The following is a 21,645-nucleotide window of genomic DNA, read 5'->3' on the forward strand; positions in this document are numbered from 1 at the left end:
TGCATCAGCAGAGTGGAAGAGGCTTAGGTCCAGATTGGCTACCTGGCTTTGCGGGGATGGTGCCAGGCTTGGGGGTTCGATAGAAGGGAAGGGATGGGATGGGGGAGGAGAAAAGATTTTTAAAAAAATCATCACTGTATATCTATGTGACATCACTGCGTTGCAGCTGATCAGAGATCTTAAATCAAGTTACTTTGGTGACTAATTACAGCTTCAAGGATAATGTTGGAATTTCATTACAAACCATTTTTTCCCCCAGCTCCCCATCTCAACTGAAAGAGCTGACTCATGCTGGGCATGGTTCCATAGATATGTCAGCCTCCTGTAACTTGCCTAAATAACTACCCTTCATGTATGAGCTTTGACAGTGTGTGGCTGCAGGGTATTAAACTTTGGGAGACATCACAGTGAGCTTGACGCTGTCCTCATCCAGCATCCATACAAATGCAGTTCCTAACAGGAGTTACTGAATAGCAATAAGGGATAAAAACCCTGGCTATTCTCTCTTCTCCCCCCCCCCCCCACCCCCCGCCCCCCCACACACACTTCCCTTTAACCTCCGGCACCGTGAAGCCAATTGTAATGCCACAGTCCTGCCTGAGACCTGACTCAGCACAAACTCATATTGAACCTGATACCTTCCTTATTCATACAGTTCAGTTCTACTTCCCCATTGAGCCATCAAGGCACTACATACCTCATTTATAATCTTCTCCCCACCCCCATATTGTTATTATGTACCTGGGACGAGAAAAGGCCTTCAGGCTGATACACGTTTGGCCCATTTCAATGCAAAGAATCTTTCATTTTTAAAAATATTCTTGCAGTCCCCTTGTATTTTTTTTCCTCTCATCTCTTGAGAATACACATCTTATCATTTTTTTTCCTGCTCATCTCTATCCTAAGGGCATTGGCATCTGCTGTGGTAAGGCTCCATGGGCACAGGGCACCCTCCAAGACCTTGCCCAAATGACCATTCTTCATGAACGAACCTAGACATTGTGTCAGCAGACTTGACAACCATCTAGGGCGTTACTGCCAAGTATAATGCACCCTGCGTCTATACAAGTGCACTTTTCAGCAGGAGTCACTGGATAGTGATCCGGAGTGGGCGCCCTGGCTGATTTTTCTTCTCTGTAGTCCCAGGGCACTGAGGCCAATTGCTGCGTGCTGCCATCTTGGCTCAGAGCAGTGAATTTAGAACAGACCAGGGATTGAACCTGGGATCTTCTGGTTTTCAAGACTCTTTTACACATTGACTTCAGTAATCAGGGAAATAGCACTCCCTTTTAGGCGAAACCTCTGGTTATGCTCCGCTCTTGTCAAGTGATTCGCCAGTTGCTGCCAAAGGAGGGGGAGGTGCTGCTTCTAGACTACCACCAATGCTGCTTGTCAGTATGCTGCTAGATAGTGTCTGAAAATAGCCTGCTCACCATTTGCCCTCTACGTTTTATTACCCACCCTTCCTCTGCAGCAAGACTGTTTGGCATACAGTTTAGACAAGAGACTCAGTAGGGTTGGGTATTGAACCTGGATCTGTCCATTCTGTGGCCTTATTTGCTGGTTATTTGCCAGACTCCTTGTTTGCAGTAAAAAGGTATATATGTAAAGTACATGTGGGAGAAGATTTCTTAACAAAATAAATGCCAAATGAGGACCTCTGCAACCACAAAAGATGTGAGATGGATTTGCTGCAGGGAGGGAGGACATCAGCCTACATCGATCTGTTGCTCAGCACCCCTCCAGAGGGACACATCACTTTGCTAACGACCCTCGTACGAGCACCTGGATTAAGCAGTTAGTCACAAATAAGCATGGTACGCGGCATTACACATAGGGTGCCTGGAACATTAAAATGGCTGACACATTGCAAGCTGTCCTACGTAGGTCTTTCCATCACCTTGTAAGCAGATGTCCCATCATATAACTGAAGAGGAAACTGAGGCTTGGCATTACAATTGCTGGAAAGTATTACCTAGAGAATGGGTATGAGACTGTGTGCTCATATATCTACGTTTTAATGCTGTCGTAATTGCAGAGAAGCAAGCGGTTGTTGCTGAAGTTTGTCATCTTCAACTGTTCGAACCATCTTTTAGTGGGGTATGGTGGGCACCAATGTTGTGCTTAGAAGGATAACAGCAGTGCACTCATACATCTTACCAGGCCACTCGTAAGGAGTTCTGATATCTGCTGCTCACCTAATGAGGGCCCAAATTTGTACTTGTCTTCTGACTAGTTTGTGACTATCCTCAATTGGTTGGTGGTGGGTGCAGAGCTTAGTGGAGTTCCTTTGGAGTCAAATTGGCTCCGGGCAATGGAAGTTTGGAGCAGAAGCAATTCTCCCAAACAGATTCTAGGAACAGGAGGAGGTTAGTCTGCCTCTCGAGCCTGTTCTGCCATTCCGTTAGGTAATGGCAGATCTGTTTCTTAACTCCATCTACCCATCTTGGTTCCATAACCCAATGACTCTATAATGTGATACCTGAGCAAGGTAGGCTTGCAATACCCCAAGGCACTGTTGATGGTTGGCCAGGCAACCAGGCTCATTGATGGGACATGGAGGAATTTGCATTCAATTCCAGCTACTCCTGCAAGCCAATGCCCTAACTGCTAGGGTGGTCCCAGCTGGACAAGCAACAGGAAGTTTAACCAGTGCTTTTGTTGTTTGTTGAATGGTTTTAGGTGGGCTGAACTCCTGTGCACACTTGCAGCCCTCTATGCACTTTACAGCCTTTGCCATTGCCAACCTGCAACTAAACTCTCTGGACGGAAGTAACTGTGGTGTGTCCTTATGGAGAGAGAGCGTACACTACATATCGGGCAAACAGAAACTGTATCTTCGTGGATTTCTGCATAGCTTGGTTTGGAGGCTCTTAAACTTGGTGATTGGTTTCTGCCCGTATTGGACAGCAGCTGACTAGAACAAAATGTAACCACACTTGGCATTTTTGTTGGGTGGTCTCAATACTTGCAGCTAATACTGGAGAAGCTGGGAATGAAAGTGCAATATAGCCCATTTCAGATAGCCAGCGAGGTTACCGAATTTCAAGGGAAAGGAAATCCACTCGCTGTTAACCAGTAAGAGATCCTTAAAAGGAGTCTTTTTTTTAAAAAAAAAAAGAATTTTTTTAAAAATCTAGAATTTATCACCAGCTGTCAGTGTTATACAGTCACTGTTGGACTCTCGCGTTGTGTGGCATGCCTGGGTAGTTAAAGCTCTCTCTTCATGCTTCTCACAGCAGCATTTCCAATGGGTCTTGGGGCCCTGTTTGTATCTCAGTGGCATCTGTCCCCTCAAGTTCTCTCCTGCAGCTGTTTTTTTTTAATAACTTCTTTAAGTGTAGTTTCCTGTTACGCATCTTCTTTGAAATGCTTTTCCTGTAATTTGAAGTTGTGTGTTTCTTTTTCCTCCCTGTCTACTAAAATCATCATTGACCCATCAGAGCATTAGGTCTTCTCGAGGGTATCCAAACCTGTTCCCAGTCCAGACCTGGGAAAATTAAAATATTTAAATCCAAGGTATGCACTGTTTGGGTGCCGTGGAATAGCAAAACCAAACTTTCACTCAAATGGTGAATACATCTCAACCTTTTAATGGTCCAGTGTGGAGCACAACTTTTCCTTGCTTGCTGCTCATGTCAGTTTTTTTACTGGAGCCTGTTGCCGAGCAATAACAAAGAATGAAAGAAAAGCCCCAAGTAGCTGGTTTTCAATCTAGTTTATAAGTAAACTGGTAAGGATCAATTCTGAAATCATTGTCTAAAACTACCATTTTGTGTGTGTGTGAGAGAGTGTGAGCATGTGAGTTTTTAAAAAGAAAGCTGATGAAGACTATGTGGAACATTCAGTGATGGCATTTAGTTCTACATGGAACATGCCCAATTCCTGATGGGAATGTGGAATTCTTTGAGAGGCATGACACTGAAGCTGAGACTTTCTGATTGGTGTTTTAAAATCGGCGGCCTTAACCCACTCACTTTCAGTGGGATAACACCGATTGGAAAATCCAGGCTTGAGTTTCCAACCTCTGAGTTATTCCTCAGGTTAACATTTTGGATGGAGACCTTCCGTTGGAGCTTTGATGAAGGCTGTCCACCCCAAAATGTTAAACTATCATTCTCGTTCAGGTGCTGATGGACTTCCAGCATTTTCTGTTTTTGTTACATCATTTGCACTTTTTCTTTTTATCCCCACAACTGGAAGTAACAGTCAGAGAGGAAATGTGGTGCGGTGGTTGTCTTTTTGCCTCCAGCACCATTTGGGAAGCCTCTGCTCACTTCCTAGCCCATAGCAAAAATCACCCCACAATTTGACACTAAAATTGGCAGTACAACCCAGAGGAGCCACAAGGAAAGGTGATCCTAGAGATGGAAATGCCATGCTGGTGCAATAGAGGGGATCCCTTCTAAGAATTTGATTTTTTGAGGTGATTTGTTAGGGCAGTTGCAGAAGAAGACATGCTGCGTCTAACCTGCGCTATACTTGAGTCAGTGAGTGTTTGTTGCTGTGTCACAGAGTTAGAATATGTTACGTTGCCCAGCACCGACCAACATGCCTTACCACAAAATTCATCACAAAAGGTTTTCTTTTTGGTTTAAAAAAAAACTCAGGTAAATTTCTTACAGCCATTTTGGATCGAGCTTTCTAAGGATTCTGAGTCAGGTAAAGAACTTAAGATTGACAAAACTGGTTCTGAGTGATCTGTATCTGAATTGGCTCTATATTATGAAGAGGAGCCAATTCATAATCTGTTCTGGGGAAAGGTTTCCTTTGTTCACTAGTTGTAGCAAAATTATAAACTTGTTCTTGATAAACATCTTTGTGATCTTGCTGCAAATAGCACACAGAAGAAATGTTCTTGTCTGCTTCTTAAATTTTGCACTATAGTTCCCCATCTCCTGTTTTCAGTCCTCCGCATTCATACACTGTTTTTGGAAGGTCCACCTTCTGGGCATATTTCCCTGGTACCTCGATTGACTAGAGTTGTGATGTGTTCATTGTCTCTATTTACACTTCTGCAGGTGGAAGAATCTGAGTTACTCTGCTTTTTTTCTCCTCTTTCTCTGCTGTATTATAGGTGTGTTGCTTGCTGTTTCTTTGCATGTCCATGTGTTATTCTTTCCTGTTTTTTCTGCCTCTCTTCAGCTATTGATTCGAGGTGTTGTCCCCATGTGTTCTAATCAATATGAGAATATATTCAATTCATCCCGCATCCCAGGTGTAAAGTCAGGTACGATGTCAATTGTTTTCTGGAGCTGAGAATTTTAGCTGATAAGCTTTATGCTATGATTATACTGGGCTCTCAAAGCAAGTGGGCTGCTAAGAGTAGCTGGAGGCGTGAGCCTCTCATTCAGCTGCTTAGGGTCACTGACCAAAAAGCTGCTTTGAGAGCCTCGAGTCAGAGACCTATTGGTAAGAATTGGTGGCGCAGCCTGCTAAGGATACTTAGAGGCAGAGGCCTTTCAGTCCTGCTGACAAGGATCACTGGTAAAGGCTGCAGGCTGCTAGAGAATGCCTGGATCCAGGAGCGTCTCACTGTTGCTGGTGAGGGTCTCGGCCAAAGCTTGTTTAAAGATAGAAGCATCTCAATACCACTGATGCTTACTTGATTACACAATGCTAAAGATCTCTGGAGGTGAGGTCTCTTAGCTTTGCTGATGACGTTCGATGGTTTAATCTGCCATGAGTGTCTCAAACATAAGCCTTTTGGCTGAAGGAAGTTTGGATGGGTGTTTGCATTGCAGAGTACTCCCCCGTTTCTTTGTTTCTTCAAAGAAAAGCAATAGCTCCTTCCCACTGTAAGGTATTTGAGCTTGTGAAGACCTACCATTTTGGATCTTCTCCTCATTGCAAGCTGCTCCAACGATGTAGGTTGCTGGAGAGGTGGCCTGTGAGTGTTTCCTGAGCTACTTCATTGATTTTAATGGCCTAGTGGTTCAATCTGGAGGTGCGTGCAAAGGGCCGGTACTTTGACAGAAAGCCGTACCCCCCAGCTTTCATCCTTTGATAGCTGATTTATTTTGTTTAAAAATTAAACATGCTAGTTTTATTCACCAACCCCGTTGAATTTTCAGACCATTTACAGCACCTTTTGGACAGCAAGCACGTCATGGTCTATCACAAGGGCCGTTATTTTAAAGTTTGGGTGTATCAAGGCGGACGCCTCCTGAAACCCTGTGAGCTACAGATACAGTTCCAGTACATCTTGGATGATACTTCTTCACCTCAGCCAGGTGAGAAGTATCTTGCTGCACTGACCGCAGGAAACAGGTGAGAGCATTGTCTTTTTAAAAATTTTATTGCCAGTTTTTTCCCTCTCTGACTCTTCTTGAGGTATGGTTCCATAGGAGCTGGCAATACTCTGGCACGTCGTCCAACTACACAGTGAGTGTCATCAGCCTGTTCAACTGAGGAGAGCATTGTAATTCAACATCCACACATGCCACTGGATAATAATTAGGAATGGGAACTTGGTTAATTTCTTTTCCTTGCCTAGTCCTGAGGTGCTGAAACAGATCATAATGTCCCAACATGTGCCCTGGCTGTAATCAGCTAATTCAGCACAGGCTAATTAAACCTAGGAGTTTCCCATCGTATGGTACATAGCATAGTAAACTCCAAAAGTGGTACCTTTGCCCACTAGGCTATTGTGTATTTTTTTCATGTTCAACCTCTGCTCCGCCATTTAGCCACTGCATTTCTGTCTTCTGGAACTTCCTTTCTAATTCCCTCCTTGCTTTCAAAACCCTCCGCAGTACCTTTCTCTTCAGCCTCGCTAATGGTTTTGATTTTCCCTTTTTTCTTCATCAATATGAAGCTCTTTGAGATGTTTCTCTACAAAAAAATACAAGTTGTTTTTGTTACTATATTGGGGCATCATTTTTTTTTTATCCTGTCCTCTAAGATATACAGCCTCTTAGCAGATTTATATTGTGCTGCTGAGAAAACTTTCTCACAGCTTCACAATTATTATTGCATTTTCTTATCTCTTCCTTCTGCACAGAAGGGTGCATTGTGCCTTGGCCAACAGGACACCTGATCCTTGCACTTTCCCAGTGGTGCTCCTGGACTAGCATCTGGGAAATGCATGTTCCTCCTTCCCACATCGCACAGCTGAGGTTGGTCACTCACCATAAGGAATTGCGGGTGCTTCCCAATGCAGTGTGGCCAGTTCATTCTGTTCTGTGTTTTACATGGTTTCCTCTTTTCAAACTTTATCCCAAGCCCGCCACCAAATTAAGCAGCTGCCTCATAACCTTATCAGGTGGGAAAGAAAGGGAGGAGATTGTAGATTGAAATGATGTGACTTACGGAGCCATATCGATCAGAGAGATTTCAGGTTTGATTGTGTCCTATGCTGATTTAGCAGGTCTCGGTCAGGTTAGTGGTGGGTGCAGTAAAGTATAGTTGGCTTCAGTGCTTCTGGGTTAGGAAGGGGGCAAAACCAGTCAGGGTTCCAACTTCTGATCGCTGTTCAGTGACCTCTGTTACAAAGTGTGTGTGGCATTAGAGTGGGGCTCAGGATCGTAATCAGCTGGGTAGCATCCCATTGTCAAATACGCTGCTGACAATCAGTGTCTTAGGCTCATACATGCACATTAATGACCATTGAGCAAGAATGCTGGAAAGTTGCCTATACCTATGGAACAGAATTTTTATTCGTTAATGCCTTTGGGGAAGGAGGGGAGATGAGGTGGGAGAATATTGATGTTACTTGTTTTATGTTCTGCTGAGCAGAGTTCCCTGGGCTAAGGCACGGAAATCATACTTCAGCACTGGGAAGAACAAGAATGCACTGGACAGTGTGGAGAAAGCAGCATTCTTTGTCACTTTGGATGATGTTAGACATGAGCTATTTGTGGAAAACCGGGTGACATCGCTGGATGGATATGCCAAGTCACTGCTCCATGGCAAGTGCTATGACAGGCAAGTGTTTTTTTTCTAGGTCAATCTGTAGTAGGATACAGACATGAATGTTTCTGCATTGTGAGTACTGTGAGAAAGAAAACTTTGAGTTGCTCTTTAAAGTAATGCACTAGAAAGCTTGTTTAAAAGAAAGCAACAAATGTAACTGAATCAGGACAGTGTTTTATTCTTTGCCTCTTGACTTGCCACATTTACCAACTTTTTTCCTCAAGTTTTTCTCCCTGACTCTCCTGAAGGCCATCACTCCTACTGGTGTACAATTCCATTGTAAGCTGTCCAGTAATATTACCTAAATGGTTATTTTTCATGTGTGAACTAGACAGTAACTATTGGCTGGCTATTCATCAAGAGGGAGCACATATCAGAGCTTTAACTTGACCTTGCCTAATATCCACACCTACTTGCTTTCCAGCGGTGTTCGGGAGCAGGAGCTTGGCAGATTTATTCTCTGGTTGTTGCCTCCCCCTAAGGAAAGTGATCCCTTTTACACTTCCAGCTGCCATCCTATTCCTTGCATATTTCTAAAGTAATAGAAACCGTTGTTGACTCAAACTATCCATTACTTTGAAAGTTCTGACCTAATCCATGGCTACCAGAACGATTCCAGTATGCTGCTCCTACCTTTGTTAAGTACCTGATTATCTCCAAAACCTTTGACAGGGTCTTACCCATTGTTCTTCTATACAGGTTACCGTTGTATGGTCTTCCATCAGAGTTATGTCATAGCTGTCTAGTTCACTCTTAGATGTTTCTGTCTGTGCTGTAGTTCATTGCTCACCACTCCCTCTCTATCCGCTCGGGGTGTTTCTTAGACTGCTGTCTTTTCTTTCTCCATTCATCATCCAGCCCTAGCCACTTTTTTTTAAACTGCTTATTTTAATCTACATCAAATTCCAGCCTCCATAACACTTGCAGTGTAATTGCTGAATCAGAATATGTTGATCTCCATGGGACTCATTGGGTCAATTAATGTTTTTCAGAAACTCAGTTCTCACTTCATGTCTCTCCTGATCGAACTAACAGCTATCGCATTTTACCTTTGTGTCTCAAACTTGATCTATTACCATTCTTAGCCACAATATCGCTAGTGCAATTTCTACAGCTTTACCACTCCCAAAACGGCCTCCAAGAAGCTTGTGTTCCTCTTTCGTACTATTGACCCTGTCATGGTTGAGATCAGCTTCAGCACAGACCTGGGATCTTTCTGGTTTGTATAGTTCAGTATGCTGGGGTAAGATTTACTTGGCAAAAGCTTGAAGGGAAGTAGGAAAGAATTTGAAAGCAAGTTTACTGCTGTCACTCAGGCACATTGCCTGTTACCTGTCTTGGAGTGACATTGGCAGAGGTTTAGGATAAAATTGTATGATTATCTTTAGTTACGGAATGGTACATTGTACAAGGAGGGAAGAGCCTAAAGTGTGTGTATGCATGTCTTTGATGCCACAATCTTTAACAAGTTTAAATGATTCCTATTTATTTTTTCCTCCAGATGGTTTGATAAGTCATTCACTTTCATTGTGTTTGAAAATGGCAAAGTGGGATTGAACGCAGAACATTCCTGGGCAGATGCACCAATCATAGGACACCTTTGGGAGGTAAAGAAACTGACCATTTCCTACTCAGCTGAAACTCTTAAGTACAGTATCCTAACCAAATACACAATTGTGTTTCCTGATTAATAAATCTATCTGGGCATTTATTCTAAAGCAGTTGATTAATTACTCCAGAATATGGCCCTACAATAATTTTATTACTGATTAATTTTAACATTGTATGAAGAAAAATATTCCTGTGTTACTCTAAGAAAAGAACCCAAATGAAAAAAAAACTTGTGTCACGGATGCCTTGGTGCAGAGGAGATTTACTAGATTGATACCAAGGATGAGGAACTTCAGTTATGTGGAGAGACTAGAGAAGCTGGGATTGTTCTCCTTGGAGCAGCGAAGGTTAAGGGGGGATTTAATAGAGGTGTTCAAAATTACGAGGAGTTTGGATAGAGTAAATAAGGAGAAACGCTGCGTTGGTTGAGTAGAATGGGCCTATACACTTGAGTTTAGAAGAATGAGAGGTGGTCTCATCGAAACATATAAGATTCTGAAGGGGCTTGATAGGGTTGAGCCTGAGAGGTTGTTTCCCCTTGCTGGAGAGTCTAGAATTAGAGGGCATAGTCACAGGATAAGGGGTCGGCCATTTAAGACTGAGATGAGGAGGCATTTCTTCACTCAGAGGGGTGTGAATCCTGGAATTCTCTTCCCCAGAGGGCTGTGGATGCTGAGTCGTTGAGTATATTCAAGGCTGAGATAGATACATTTTTGGACACTAGGGGAATCAAGGGATATGGGGATTGGGCAGGAAAGTGGAGTTGAGATTGAAGATCAGCCATGATCTGATTGAATGGCGGAGCAGGCTCGAGGGGCCGTGTGGCCTACTCCTCCTGTTTCTTATGTTCTAAACTGTTTCCACTGGCAGGAGGGTCGGTAACCAGAGGACACAGATTTAAGGTAATTGGCAAAAGAACCAGAGAGGAGATGAGAATTTTTTTAACGTAGCAAGTTTTGATGATCTGAAATGGACTACCTGAAAGGGTGGTGAAAGCAGATTCAATAGTAATTTTCAAAGGGGAATTGGATATATACTTGAAAAGGAAAAATTTGCAGGTCTATGGGGAAAGATCAGGAGAGTGGATCTAATTGGATAACTCTTTCAAAGAGCCAGCACAGGTACAGTGGACAAAATGATCTCCTTCTGTGCCGAAAGGTTCTATGATTCTTACCAAGTACTGTCTTTGCTGTTGATGATGGCTAATAGGTGGCTTAGCAAAGCAGTCAGGGGTGTAGGGGCTTTTAGGAGAGTCAAAGCCAAGCAATGCTGAATGGAATTGTTCAGGTTTTGAATGTAAAAGTAGTACAGCTGGGGTTATGAATGCTTTCAATAATGAAAATCCACCTGCCATACTCTGCAGTATCATATAGGATGTCACCAAGGTGCAAAAATTTCCAGCAGCAGATGTTTTTTTACTAATAAAAAATCTAATCTGAATTCACCAGCGATAATTGGGTTTGACTGCTTAGACCAGCACTGAAGCTCTTGATCTATTGTTTTTCCACCCTTAACAGATGGCAAAATGCTATCAAATGCAGACATGCAACAGAAGCATATCATTTTAATTGTAGCACTCAAAATACCTAAACAGCTTTATAAAAAGGAGAGATTTACAGCTAGGCACAAAATGGCAAACACCAACCATTTAAAACCCATTAACGAAGTTAGTTCGTTCCAACCAAAAAACAATTCCAGCAAAGTTTCTAAGATCGCCCAAAAACAGCAGCAAATTGCAAGAGGTGCATCAATGACTTGCGTTGAATAACTGGATAAAACTGAGTTCAACGGAAAAGACTCATTTTGCAAGACACGTGTGTACCTCAGGAGGAAAAACAAAAGCTAAGGATGGCTGAAATATTCCACCTTGTGCAAGAAGGACCTGACTTCATATGTCTCCAGTATTCTTCTGGTAAGTTCATTATTTTATGAATCCTCCTCTAATACCTCAGCTATTAACAATCTTGATTAGTGCTATTAAATATTGAATAACCGATTCCTGTAGCCTTTATTGTGCCACAGGTGAGCAATCTATCCTGGGTGCAATTATACTTGTGTCCTCGTGGTTGTAGTAACTTGTCCGCCTGTAACGATTTATGGATTTCGTGCAGAAAAATCACATCAGGAGCTGATCTGGTTGTGTTTATAACAAAGCCATCTGTAGATTTCAAGGCCTTGAGTGGCTTTTCACCCAGCCTGAGGCTAGCATTTCTATACAAGTCCCACCACCCAAAAAAAAAAGTTGCAATTGTATCGTGCTTTATCGAAACATCTCCGAAGGTTTCACACAATGAATGTTCAAAGCGCACTGACTTGTTCTGTAGGCAGATTGGACAGTGGGATTGGAACAGCAGAGGAAAATAGGGAAGTAAACAGTAAGGTTTTTGAATGGATAATAAAACAGAATATGGTACATTTGGTAAAAAAATATTTTTTTAAAAAAAGAATGGGGCAAAATAGGAAAAAGGGGAAGGATTTCTTCTGGATGTTTTGTTTGATCAAGTTTTGTTTGATAACACTCCTGTGAAGCACCTTGGGATGTTTTACCATGTTAAAGGCACTATATAAATGCAAGTAGTTGTTGTTAGCTGTAGCAAAATTATAAATGACTTTGCTACACCTAGCGCACTAAGGAAATCTTCTCCTGTGGTGAACAAAATAAAATGATTAGAAGCTTCTATTTAAAGTTACACTCAAAGTGTTTATCTCAGTAATATATGATTAATTGCAATAATAAAGCTCCTCTGACATTTGAGTAACTTTATTACCTTAATATCAGAGTTTGTTTCAGTGTCATAATGTGTGAGCTGAAAACGTTGTTTTAAATTGGCTGGCCCTGGAAGACTAGTTATTTGGAGGATGGGTTAAAGCATTTGTGAATGTTCTCAGTCTATAAATCAGTTACTTTTTCATAAGTTCAACCTCGTAATGTTAAACATTTCTGCCAAGTTTTACTGTTTTATTATCTGACATGAATTAAGCAAAACTTTTCCTCTTTATCTCCACAGATGATTCTTCCACACCTTTGTGCTTGAACAGCAGTAAGTCATTGTGGCTTCAGAGGAGATCTCTGATCCACATGAAGAACTTGGTGTGGTTGAGGAAGGTGTGGATATGCAACAAAGTCCTTGCAGTGTAAAATCAATTTTAAAAATTTTCCTGACTATACAGTTTTTTAATTGTTGAATAAAACTTTGTGTTGATCACTTCTTTATCTTGTGTCCTCTTTCCTTCACCATATTCATATTTCATTCGCATTTTGTATAACCGGAGCTCCAACTTGTTGGTGCATCTTGACGTTTTGGCAATCGAATATGTTTTGGAATGATCTATACCACATGCCCTTCTTTCATTCTGTGCTCCTTGTCCTTCGTTTGTTCTGGTTTGTACCATGTCAGAAATTTATAGAACTCTTATGTCAAAAATATAACAAAAATATAAAAAATATATAATATATTTATAGAACTCTATGTCAGAAATATAACAGAACCACATTTTGCAATTCTGGTAGGACTTTGCCCAACCAAAGTCAACTAGATCAGGATCATGTGGTAGATCAGAAATTCAGTAACGATGGAGTTCGGTTGAATTTTTATTTAATTTAGGGCCTGAAACCTTCAGTAAAGCTGCAGTTTTGGTCCTACTGTTGTACATTTGTGGTGGAAAAGGCATAAACAACAACTTGTATTTATAATAAATAAAAACAGAATATGCTGGAAATACTCAGCAGGTCAGGCAGCATCTATGGAGACAGAAACAGAGTTAACGTTTCAGGTCAATGACCTGACATCAGAACTACATTGCATTTATATAGCGTTTGTAACGTAGGAAAATGTCCCAAGGCGCTTCACAGAACTGCAACATACAGAGCAATCACTGGTTTACAGTTCTAACAGTTTGTAATGGGGGAAGAGTTAAAAATGAATGTTTTTGTAATTAAGTAGTACTAAATTTACCAGCTTTCTTGAGTCATGGTACAATATGGAGTACATGGTACATTTCAGACAGAAACATACATTGAGCATCTGGCACAATTCAGTACACTCTGGTACTACTTCCAGCAAGGTTCTGGTTGCTCCTGGCAGGGGCAGTTGGTGGGGTGGGACAGGAAAATGATTGGACAAGGAGATTGGGTGTTCAGCAGGCCAATGGGATGCTGTCAACCTTCTGTTCATTGAGTGGCCTCAAATTGCCTTTGGTGTGGGAGCATGGAAATTTTTTGGATGGGGGTTTGAGTAGTAATGCACTACTAGGAAGGAGGGGGCAACATCTGTCTTGAACATGAGATTTGTATGAAAGCCAAAATCCCTGGCGGTCTTTGGTACCTCACACAAGTTGCCATTCTTCACAGTGAGTTTCGGCAGGCTGTTCAAGCATGGAGAGCATTGTAGCTGAGTCCAATCCTGTTCTTGACATTTTCCAGCATGAACCTCTGGACTGTGATCAGGAGCTGATTTTTCTTCCTCCTCCCCTTCCATGGCCCAAGTGCATTGAGGCCATTTGTCGCACTCCTGCTGCTGCCCTTGTTCAGATCAACTAACCTCACATACCGGGGAGTGAACCCGGCACCTTCTGATCTGTATAGCTCAGTTCTGCCTTTACCCAGTAAACCATCAGAGGCCCTTGAGACTGAACAATTGTTTCTGCCAAATAAACACTGTGGATGATTCACACTGGTTGGTTCTGCCAAGAGTACAATTTTCAATTTGGCAGAAAATTTATTAATGCCTGGATGATTCGTCCAATCATTTGTCGCCTTGGAACTGCTGCGAAAATGTTTGCCTCAATTTGGGAGGAGAGGGTTAATGATGAGGTCCGGCACTGTGTGGTGAATTTTAAAAAATTTAAAATATAATTTTTTTCATGAACTGGACACGAAAGGGAATTATTCATCTCAAGAATTGGTTTGCGCTCTTCGAAATAACACAGAACAGCATGTATTCTCCTTAATTCTGATTTCCAGTTATTTTTTCCCTCTCATAGTTTCCTTATTCTGCTTCTTTGTTCTACAGTATGCATTGGCCACAGACTCCTTCCAACTGGGATACAATGAAGAGGGGCACTGTAAAGGAGAAGCAGACACCACGGTGTTGCGACCACAGAGACTGCAGTGGGATATCCCAAATGAGGTGAGACCTTTACTTTTCTACTGCTGCCACATTATTGACAATTAGATGTTTAAAACTCGCCAAGGCATCTTCCAAACCCACGACCTCCACCACCCAGAAGGACAAGGGCAGCATGGGAACACTTTCACCTCAAAGTTCCCCTCCAGGTCACACACCATCCTGACTTGGACATATGTCGGCCGTTCCTTCGTTGTCGCAGGGTCTAACTCCTGGGACTCCCTACCTAACAGCATCGTGGAAGCACCTTCACCACACGGACTGCAACGGTTCAAGAAAAAGACCCACCACCGCCTTCTCGAGGACAACCAGGGATGGGCAATAGATTCCGGTCTTCCCAGTGACACCCACATCCCAGGAATGAATTTTAAAAGCTGCTTTTATTTTTCTTCCTACTTTCTATATTAACATTTTGCCTGCCTTCCCCCGCCCCCCGCCCCCCCCCCCCCCTGCCCCCCAGGAAGGTATTGACTTCTTACTATGGTTTATTTCCACTGGTGTTAAAGTGGAAGTCATTAGATAAGCAATCAGGTGAGATCCTGCTGTTTCTCCCATCCTTAGCCAATGGTTTCATGTGTGAGAATAGACAGCCGAGTCCTGTTCTTGATCTCACCTGCCATCCACACGCACACTTTCTAGCAGAGGGTCACCTAAAGATCAGGAAACACCTGAAAGATCAGGATTTTTTTCCCTCAGGGTGTTAAGACCAGTAATAGCACCCCAACTGCTGTTCTGAATGAGATCATTTAACTTAGCAATGACGGAGGATCAAATCTGGAGCCTTGTGATCTGTATGATTTAGTGATGCAACAAGTAATATCTTTACCCTCGAAGCGATTGAGAAAACTGGGAGGAAAATCTAACTGTCTATATAACAAATTATTTTACGTGTAGTGCTTGAATGCTTGTTCATTTTCTTCTTACTATTTAATTTTCTTTTTTTCTCCTTTCTAGTTGGTTAATTATCAGTCATTAAACCACACTCTAACAAAAAAAATCGCATAATTGCACTGCAGCAAAACAAATCCTTCCAGGTGTATTGTGACACAAAGGTTTCTGAGATTTAGCTGTTCTTCACTTATCCCAATTTATACCCGTATGACCTGGCTGCCCCGGGACACTCGATCTCCGGCCGCAGCCAGTCATCCCGGTGCCAATGAGGCCCAGCCCTCAAAATGACTGGGCCTCTTGCCAGGGCAATTGGGCAGCCACCTATCTGCCCAGAGACTACTCCGGCGGGGGGGGGGGGTTTGGAGGAGGGTGGTGAAATCTACCCCAGTAATTCCACTTCCATAAGCCTAGAGTGAGGTACTTGTGGTTACAGTTCTATCACTGCTAATGGTATTGGCGGGAACAATTTGAGTGGATGAATTGAGTGTCACACACTAAAACACATCAAACTTATTGACTTAAATATAATTCCTTCCCCCCCCCCCCCCAGGGGGGCGGACCTGAGGGAGTTCGGGGGAGGGGCGGACTTGAGGGAGTTCGGGGGAGGGGCGGTCCTGAGGGAGTTCGGGGGAGGGGTGGTCCTGAGGGAGTTCGGGGGAGGGGCGGACCTGAGGGAGTTCGGGGGAGGGGCGGACCTGAGGGAGTTCGTGGGAGGGGGGGTGGCGGAGAGCGTTATGTATTGATACCAATGGATTGATTAAGTCTAATGACTGCCGTGTTGCTGGTTCTGAGTAAAACTGATTTTTTTTTTTCCTTCCTTCCTCAGTGCCAAGAAATAATCATGCATTCGCTGAAGGTGGCACAGAACCTGGCTGATGATGTTGATTTCTTTGCATTCCCATTCACTCGGTTTGGCAAAGGTATGATTAAGAAATGCAGAACCAGCCCTGACGCCTTCATCCAGATCGCACTGCAGCTTGCTAACTTCAGGGTAAGGACAAAACAGAATGTCTGGCCAGGTTAGCAGTTTGCTCATTGTTGAGAACGGGGATGGAGTGAAAGTAGGAAATATCAACAGAAATGAGGCTTCAAACTGGGCCATCAAGTTGCTGGTCTGGTTTAGAGGGGGACTACATGTTCTGCAGTTTCATGGCTTTGCAAAGTGCTGCAGAATTCAGCTTTGGTCACAGAATTATTCCCGTATTTTCCTGTTTTTCTAATTTAAAAAAGGAAGAAAATGTTTGCCATGGTTCAGAACCACTTCGCTGCCATTGCAACTTGGCCTATCAGATGTCTCGGTGAGAGGCTAGTCAAAGAGCAACAGAAAGAAGGAGCTGTACCAGTATAGCAATGGCTAGCTCCTCCAGGCACAACTCCACTGCTGCTCTGGAGGACTTCACTGAGTTTTGAGAGTCTGTGAGGTTTTCAAACCAGAGGCCCCAGATCCTAAGAGTGTGCAAGGTCATCAGTCTGTTTCATCAGATTTCTGTATTTGTTGACTTACTAGTGTCTTATTTCTGTTGCTGTACAGTAATAATGTTTTCTGCAATTATATCACTCTTCTCCTTTCAGTAGCTAACTCTTGGGTATCCATTATTCTATATAGAAACCATCAGAACCTCACAGTTAGATTCCAGTCTGTAACTTACACTTCAGTATCTGTTGTTCTATTTATAAATCAGTGGTTAAAGAGAACCCAGCTTTGCATAAGTTTTGATTCTGCCCATAACCTTTAATACTATCTTGTTTTCACATGTACATGCACCCCACACAATTTCTTTCCAATCTCTCTTGTTTTTATTGCCATCTTTCATGGTACCTCAAAATGTTTGTCTTCCCAACTCATATCTCTCTTAACCACAACTCTCTGCATTTCCCTCCCACAGCTTTCTTTTGCCCCATTTATTTCTTCCTCTCTCTACATCTTAATCCCCCATTGCTTTCTTTTCTAATATCATCCTATCTCAACTTTGTTCCCGATCTCTCCCTTTTGTTTTTACCTCTTCCCCCTCATCCTCCATCTTTTGCCTCCCCCACCCGTGCCCACTGTTCTTTTCTCACTACTTTTCTCTTGCCTTGCTTTTCATTCCTAAACTCACTTGCAATGAACCTCCTCGGTCTCCTTTTCTGTGTCTCTTACGGTATTCTTCTCTCTATCCCTTTCATTCTACACCTCTTCCATTCTATATCTCACTATTACCATTGCAGCCTTTTTATATGAACATAAAACATAGCAATCTCGCACCAAAATGGAGCAACTTGATTCTCAGCCAGTTGCACTCTGAACCATGCCTTCTACCCAAACCCCATATTAATTGGTACCTGTCATTGTGGGATGCACTGTGATTGACTGCATCCCTGTGTCACTTTTGGTCAGCTTTACCAGGACCACAGTGGGCTGTTTCCTACCTGAATCAGCTACACAAGGATTGCAGACTGACAGCAGGAGCAAGAGCTCTCTGCACCTGGACCCTGCATCTCCTTTACACTCCCCATGGGTGAAAACAGAGGGCAAGAAGTTAAATGCAATACAGATGCTTACGTTAAAGAGCTGGAAAGTTGAACCAGAATGATCCTGGACCACTTTAACTACTGATGTAAACTACCTGAACACTTAAACTTGATTTCAGCATGTAACCTCACTCCCATCCAAACTCCTTGATTATATGCCAGTTTGTACTTTATTATTGTAACATTCACTCTAGTTAGGTTCCAGCCTGTACTGTAAGTATCTATTCTTCCATCTATAAACAGTCTGCACCGCTCATTTTGTTTCTTCATTCACAATTGAAATAAAAAAAAAACAGCATTTTCATCAGTGGTTTGTGTACTGTATTGTGCTTTCCTCATATTTTTGGTAAACATAATTGTGTTTTTTTTAAAGAATTGTTTTATATAGTAGAAGGCGTACTATATTCGTTCTCTTTGCTTCCTTGGTTGTAGGACAAAGGTTCATTCTGCCTGACCTACGAATCCTCAATGACCCGGCTGTTCCGCGAGGGAAGGACTGAGACCGTGCGTTCGTGCACTGTTGAGACGTGCAATTTTGTGATATCAATGGAGAATAAGAAGGTTCCGGTGAGGATGGGTGCTGTACACTCTAGGGGTGTGGAGGGGGGAGGGTGAGAGGAGTCGGAGTATACTTTCTCTTATCAATTAAAAATGTAATTTTAACTACCTCAAACATTGGTAGGAATAGGGAAAGGCTATTTCCTCTGGTTGATGAGTCACTGGTGAGCGGTTCATCAATTCAAAATTGTCACTGAAAGTGAAGAGAAAGTTTAGGAGAAGTTACTTAATGCAGAGGTTTGTTGGAGAATGGAATGCTTTACCATAGAGAGTGCAAAGACCATTGCGTCGTTTGAGGGAAAATGTAATAAATATTTGAAGCAGAGGAAGATACCAGGCTATAGGGAGAGAACGGGACAGTGGGATTAGTTTTGAATTGCTCTAGCAAAGAGTTGGCAAAGCCACAATGGGCCAAATGGTTTCCTTCTGTGCTGTAAACTTCTATGGCTCTATGGGCTGAGGCTGAGGGACCAATTCCTGAGGAAGCCCATTACTTGGATCACCTCTGTTCATTGCCAGATTGAATTGTCACTTTTGCATTCCTGGTTCGTGACACCCAAATTTCCAACAGCAAAGATAGGGAATGATTTCCGTGTGTGCTATTTGTACTAAAGTCATGAACGCTGTTAAATTAGAAAAAAATGCATTTACAGCTTTGCTACTAATAGTGACCAGGGGAAGTCTAACTACCGTATGCTGGATCACCCACCCTTTAGCCAGAGCTAGATATTTTGTGAAGAGGGCACAAACTGGAGAAAAACCCATATATGGAGTGGGTCAGTAACTACAACATTAGAGTGTTGGACTCCAAATTGACAGAGGTGTATTCAAAGTCATTTTGTTTTGTTCCCATTTATTCCCTTTTTTCCCGATAATAGGGATTCATGCTGTATTTCAATTCCACAGATACAACAGTCTGTGCAACAGTAGGAGCGTAGACAGCCCAAGTGGCTGTCCTGCTCCTAAACAGTGAGCATCAGCAGGCTGTTTGATCATGGGGGACTGCACATTCCAGGTCAGAATCTGCTCACCTGGCACCAGACATGCAATTCCAGCAGAGGTCACTAGATAGCAAACATCAGTAGGAAGCTCAATTTATGATGTAATAGACACATTTTAAAAAATTCTCCAATCATCAAACTTAGTCAGAAACCTACCCTATTTTACCTTAGAAATCCCTGTAAAAGCTTTGCTCCACATAGGCCTGGCCTATATCACCGGTGCCTGGAGCTGGAGTTTCACTAAGTTCCTAGTGCTTGCAGTGGGCTTTCGTGCTGATATTATGGCTCTGAGCATGCTCCATGTTTGCACCCTGTAAAATGTGCTGGAGTGGGTCTTGAACCCGCGACCTTCTGAGTTGGAGGCAAGAAGGCGACCACTGAGACACAGCTGATGCCTGATGCAGCAGTTGCAGCCACTACAGTTGGCCTCAGTGCCACCTGGGTTAGAAAAAGGAAAATCAGACAGGGTCCCTGATCCTAAACAGTATCCAGTGACTCCTACTGACAGTGCTCATGTGTGGACATCAGATGAGAATAGTATCAGGCTTGACTGTAATGCCCCCCACAGTTGAACAGCTTGCAGGTACTCACGGTCTATTCTCATATGCCAAGAATGGCCACGTGGACAAGGTACCGGAGAGAGGTTAGTCGGTGTGGAACAGTATTCCAGCAACAACCATGCCTGGTTAGTGTGAGAAGCAGAAGTCAGATTGGGGTAATGGGGGGCACTTTACTGGGGTTAAGTCACAAGGAGGAGAGAAAATTAGGAGAAAGAAATTCTTTGCCTCTCAGGTAATATTCTGGTAAAGGGCTTTGTCAGTCTCTTTTAAAAGTTGTTTAGGTAGCAGTATGTTTTTAAAAAAATTCTCTTCACAGGTTCCAGAGCGCCTAAACCTATTCCGTATCGCTGCCAAAAATCACCAACACATCAGCCGACTTGCCATGTCCGGATGTGGTGTTGATCGTCATCTCTTCTGCCTCTATGTGGTGTCCAAGTATCTGGGAATCAACTCACCATTCCTTCAAGAGGTAAAGGATTGTCGACTCCGATGCAGTCTAGTTTAGGAAAATGTACCAGGTAGCGGTAAACCGGGGTTTATATCCATATTTCCCAACAGGGCAAGTTTCCAATCTTACCATTGCCAACTTACAGGGGTGCCAGGTGTAAATAAAAGGGGGCAGAAAAATAGGATGAACACGTCACTCTGAACTCCTAAGTTACACACCCCAGTGACTGACCCAACAGCATAATAGAGGCTTAGGATGAAATCATATACTTGTACAGTTTGTAGGAGGTCAGTATTGGATTCAAGGAGTCAAATGAAGAAAAGGTTGGTGCAGCGATAAGGATCATCTCCTAGATGCCTTTGTCATGCTTTGTAAATGTAATGCACGGCATTTAATGACATGTAGTTACAAAACTTCCTAAAGTTTAATTTTATTGTGGTGAAGTGTGTGATTTTATTTAGTTACTGAGAAACCAAGGTGAAGGACTAAGGTCCATAGTGCAGGACACCACTGAGGTTGATTAAAGGAGAAGTTGGTATAAATTAGGAAACAATGATTAGGTGACAGAGAGCCTAGGTTCAATAATAGATTGTGAGAAGAAGGGAAGACCAACGGAGATGAGTTCTATTATTTTGAGGTTCTTGGAAAGAATAAGCAAATGTATAAGACTGTGAGAAATGTCTTGATTTGAACCCAGTGAGAATGCAGGATGCCCTTTGATTACCGGAATATCATAGTTGATTTGGACTCCTGTGTCCTAAAGCTGTTCTCTTGTAGATCGTCTTGTCTAAAGCTGGATTTTTTTAGGTGCTTTCGGAGCCATGGTGTCTCTCAACGAGCCAAACACCCATCCAGCAGATTGAGCTGTTCGACCTTGTGAATCATCCAGAATACGTTTCCATCGGAGGAGGTTTTGGCCCGGTGAGTAATATGACTTCATATTATACTTCATATTTTTCATTAAATTCTCCCTTCTCTCTCCCTTTCCCCTCAGCGCATGATACATTGCTTGCCCAGTTGAGGGA

General features: G+C 42.7%; 1 protein-coding gene across 4 annotated transcripts in view; it reads left to right on the top strand.

Moving 5' to 3' along the window:
* LOC137305638 (carnitine O-palmitoyltransferase 1, liver isoform-like) overlaps positions 1-21,645 on the top strand; it is a 74,462-nt gene that overhangs the window by 41,527 nt on the left and 11,290 nt on the right. For 3 of the 4 annotated variants that reach the window (XM_067974521.1, XM_067974522.1, XM_067974523.1), the window contains exons 10-17: positions 6,075-6,270; positions 7,738-7,926; positions 9,416-9,521; positions 14,538-14,654; positions 16,369-16,533; positions 18,486-18,620; positions 20,489-20,641; positions 21,428-21,541. In XM_067974521.1, coding sequence (XP_067830622.1) covers positions 6,075-6,270; positions 7,738-7,926; positions 9,416-9,521; positions 14,538-14,654; positions 16,369-16,533; positions 18,486-18,620; positions 20,489-20,641; positions 21,428-21,541 — 1,175 coding nt within the window. Of the gene's footprint in view, positions 1-5,145; positions 5,231-6,074; positions 6,271-7,737; positions 7,927-9,415; positions 9,522-14,537; positions 14,655-16,368; positions 16,534-18,485; positions 18,621-20,488; positions 20,642-21,427; positions 21,542-21,645 lie in introns of all 4 variants that reach the window. The other variant, XM_067974524.1, reaches the window with a different exon arrangement.

The sequence above is a fragment of the Heptranchias perlo genome, chromosome 40, assembly GCF_035084215.1.
Source record: "Heptranchias perlo isolate sHepPer1 chromosome 40, sHepPer1.hap1, whole genome shotgun sequence".
Classification (NCBI taxonomy): Eukaryota; Metazoa; Chordata; class Chondrichthyes; order Hexanchiformes; family Hexanchidae; genus Heptranchias; species Heptranchias perlo.